The sequence below is a fragment of the Ostrinia furnacalis genome, unplaced genomic scaffold, assembly GCF_004193835.3.
Source record: "Ostrinia furnacalis isolate ACB-3 unplaced genomic scaffold, ASM419383v2 OfSCF3323, whole genome shotgun sequence".
Classification (NCBI taxonomy): domain Eukaryota; kingdom Metazoa; phylum Arthropoda; class Insecta; order Lepidoptera; family Crambidae; genus Ostrinia; species Ostrinia furnacalis.
Genome location: NW_021133562.1, coordinates 45,636 through 48,833, shown reverse-complemented (window position 1 = coordinate 48,833; position 3,198 = coordinate 45,636). Strand labels below are relative to the sequence as shown.

At 43.8% G+C, this 3,198-nt stretch overlaps 1 protein-coding gene across 1 annotated transcript; it reads left to right on the top strand.

The window, feature by feature from the left end:
- Positions 1–63: 63 nt before the first annotated feature.
- LOC114357680 (uncharacterized) lies at positions 64–612 on the top strand. Its single transcript, XM_028311416.1, has one exon. It carries the CDS (start codon positions 64–66, stop codon positions 610–612), a length of 549 nt encoding a protein of 182 aa, XP_028167217.1.
- The last annotated feature ends 2,586 nt before the right edge of the window (positions 613–3,198 follow it).

Here is a 3,198-nt window from a genome sequence, read left to right as displayed (position 1 = left end):
AAATCTGAAGGGCAAAGGCCTGCACCCCGTGAGGTTGAGGCTAAAAAAGAAGAGCTGGAGGAGATGGCCCTAGAATGCTGGAGAGGACGCTTGGCCGTTAGTCAAGTCGGGCGTCGCACTGTGCAGGCACTTCTGCCTGTCCTAGCGGAGTGGCTGCGACGTCGGCATGGTCGTCTAACCTACCGGATGACCCAGCTACTGACAGGCCACGGGTGTTTCGGGGCCTTCCTTCACAGAATAGGCCGAGAAGAGGTACCAGGCTGCCATCACTGCAACCTTGACACTGTGGATACAGCTGAGCACACGCTCCAAGAATGCCCAGCTTGGGCGGATGAGCGTGCGGCCCTCAATATATGTATAGGAAATGACCTCTCTCTACCGGTCTTAGTCCACCATATGACCAACGGAGAGGAGGCGTGGCGTGGAGTTCTCACCTTCTGTGAAGCAGTCATTTCACAGAAGGAAGCGGCGGAGAGGGAGCGGGAAGCATCACCCGACGCACCCATTGCCCGCCGCCGACGTCATGGGCAAAGAAGGAGGCTCTATGACCTCCATCTGCCCCTTCCTAATAGGCCTCGGCCATCAGATACGGGGGTGTCTGGTGGCGTCTAAAGAGGCCGCGACGGCGCAGCACGTGTCCTGCGTGCCGCTCGCAGTAGGTTGAAGGCGTAATAACGCCTTGGTTGGGCTGGGCTTGGTTTAAGCGAGTGAAATGCCGAGCAGGGAACGCGGACGAATGCTTGAGGCAAATGCCGATAGTGATAGCCCGCGTCCCGACTCATACGAGTATGGCTACCGAGGGCAACGTCAGGTTTTTAGTGGGTAGGCCCTGCCCTTCTGGCAGGGAGAACCCCACATAACCCACTAACCGCCCCCGCGGCCGGTGGGTATACAAATCAATGTATATTCCTGACGAAAAAAAAAAAAAAAAAAAAAAAGCTTACAAATAATGCCTCAGGAAAGATACGATCGTTTAAGTGGAAAGTTATTAACACTGATAAATCAGTCAAGTGCGAGTCGTATTCTCGCATAGATTCCATGCTCTTTTTACCCGACTGCGCCAGAAGGTGGGTTATGTTTTTCATCTCTTACCTTCATTATAACTAGCTTTCCGCCCGCGGCTTCACCCGCGTGGAATTTTGTCTGTCACAGAAAAACTTTATCACGCGGGTCCCTGTTTCAAAAACCGGGATAAAAACTATTTCTATGACAAATTTCATCAAAATCGGTTCAGTGGTTCACGCCTAAGCGTGAAAGCAAGACAGATAGACAGGCAGACAGAGTTACTTTCGCATTTATAATACCTATTAGTATAGATTCTTGATATATTGTAAGTATCACAAAACACATACAAAAGGTAATTATAAAAGCAAGAAAGGTCGTTGTAGAAAACCTTAGGGAGGCCTTTTCCAGCAGGAAATTATTATTTTATAGAATCAAATTTTCTTTATGTTGGTACTTACCGAAAAATTGACATCTTATTACACAGCACAAATTACGTAATATGCCACGCCTTTGACACCAAACGTGCCTTCGCGTCTGCTTCGTGACAGCGAACTTAGCACCCACTCAAAATAAACTAGGTATTTACTAGGATGTCATGTAAATTAGAGGATTTATTTGGTATCAATTTGTTGATTGTCAACTGATGATCATAATCATTGGTGATGAATAAATCACGACGTTTCAATTTTATTTTGGAACGGTTTCTTTGGAACGTATGAACTTCTTTGATATACATATTTATTACTAAGCAGTTGGTCCTTCTTTAAGCAGGTTAAGAAAACAGAAGAAAAATAGGTACCTATGCTATAATTATGGCCAACATTCGTGGTGTAATGTGTAGCAAACTTGATGCAATTTGTGTGGTTATATGCAAGATACGTTTTCTGGGAAATTGTTATATTACTACTGTACCTTTTCGCTGCAATTCTGAAATGCAGTACTAGAAATTGGGAATGGTACTATAATTTGAAATATCATATTGTCTTTTAAAGTCGACAGTAGGTAGTCTTTATGACGTAAGTTTTACAAATGTAAATATGTAGCATTGAGAGATTTCTTAAATAGCCGCGATCGTTCTAAAATAAGTCGATTATTTGATTCCCGAGAAGTCGTTGAAGAAGATCTACTTAATGAATGGCAAAAAAGATGGGATACGTCAGTCAAAGGACGTCACTTATATAAATTCTTCCCGAATGTACGCGAACGTCTAACTAGGCGATGGTTAGAAATCGACCATTGCTCGTCGCAGTTCCTCACGGGACATGGCAACTTTAAACATAAACTTCACGAATTCAAACTAGTTCCGTCTCCTTTTTGCGAGTGTTCCACTGATGATGTCAGTCATGAGCAGTCTGCCCATCATATCTTGTGGGAGTGTGATCTTTGGAAACATGAACGTGATATAATGCTTAATTCAATACAACATACATCTGTTTCCGCAATTTATTACACCGATCTTGTCGCGACAAGGAAAAATTTCCGTGCTTTTAAGCGATTTTGTGAAAAATATTATTGGCAGGTAGTTGCTAATTACTCATAAGATAGGCCCCCTTAATTTAATTTATTGTCCGTGGTGCATAATCTTTTTCTTAAAGGGGTTTTAAACCTTTGTTTGTCACCTGTCATCCGCTTTGCAATGGAGGGAAGTCGAACCTTAATTTCGAACTCCTCCTATGTTCTTCTGATTAATTTCGTTGCGGGTCCAATGACAGTTTAACTTTCCCCCGGGACAAACTTGACCTTCATTGGTTGGGTTTTTGTGGCGGTCAAGCTGTAGATCCTGGCTACACAGGAGTTGCAGTGGTGGGAACGAGAGGTGGGAATAGTCCCGAAATGTAGCATTGAGAGGTAAATAAGTTTGAACCCGGTAATTTATCTAGGAAAGAACTAGCAATATGACATCTTCGTTCGTTCCTTTCAACTGACTCCCCACTGGACAAATAATTAAACCTAACCTAACCTGCCCACGGATGGAAAGTTGTAGAAACAACAGCCAGGTTCTTCGTTGTCCGCATCCAGGTGCTTCTCGCGATCTCAACTAAATCGTCGGTACATCGAGTGGGATGATACGCTTACTATTTCAGAATCACATAAGAGCTGGGGCCTAGCTACGAGTCATAAATAAGACGCGCTACATTAAAATTCTGAAAGATAAAGTTCTATGAATGCGGCAGCGCTAATAAAACATTTCAG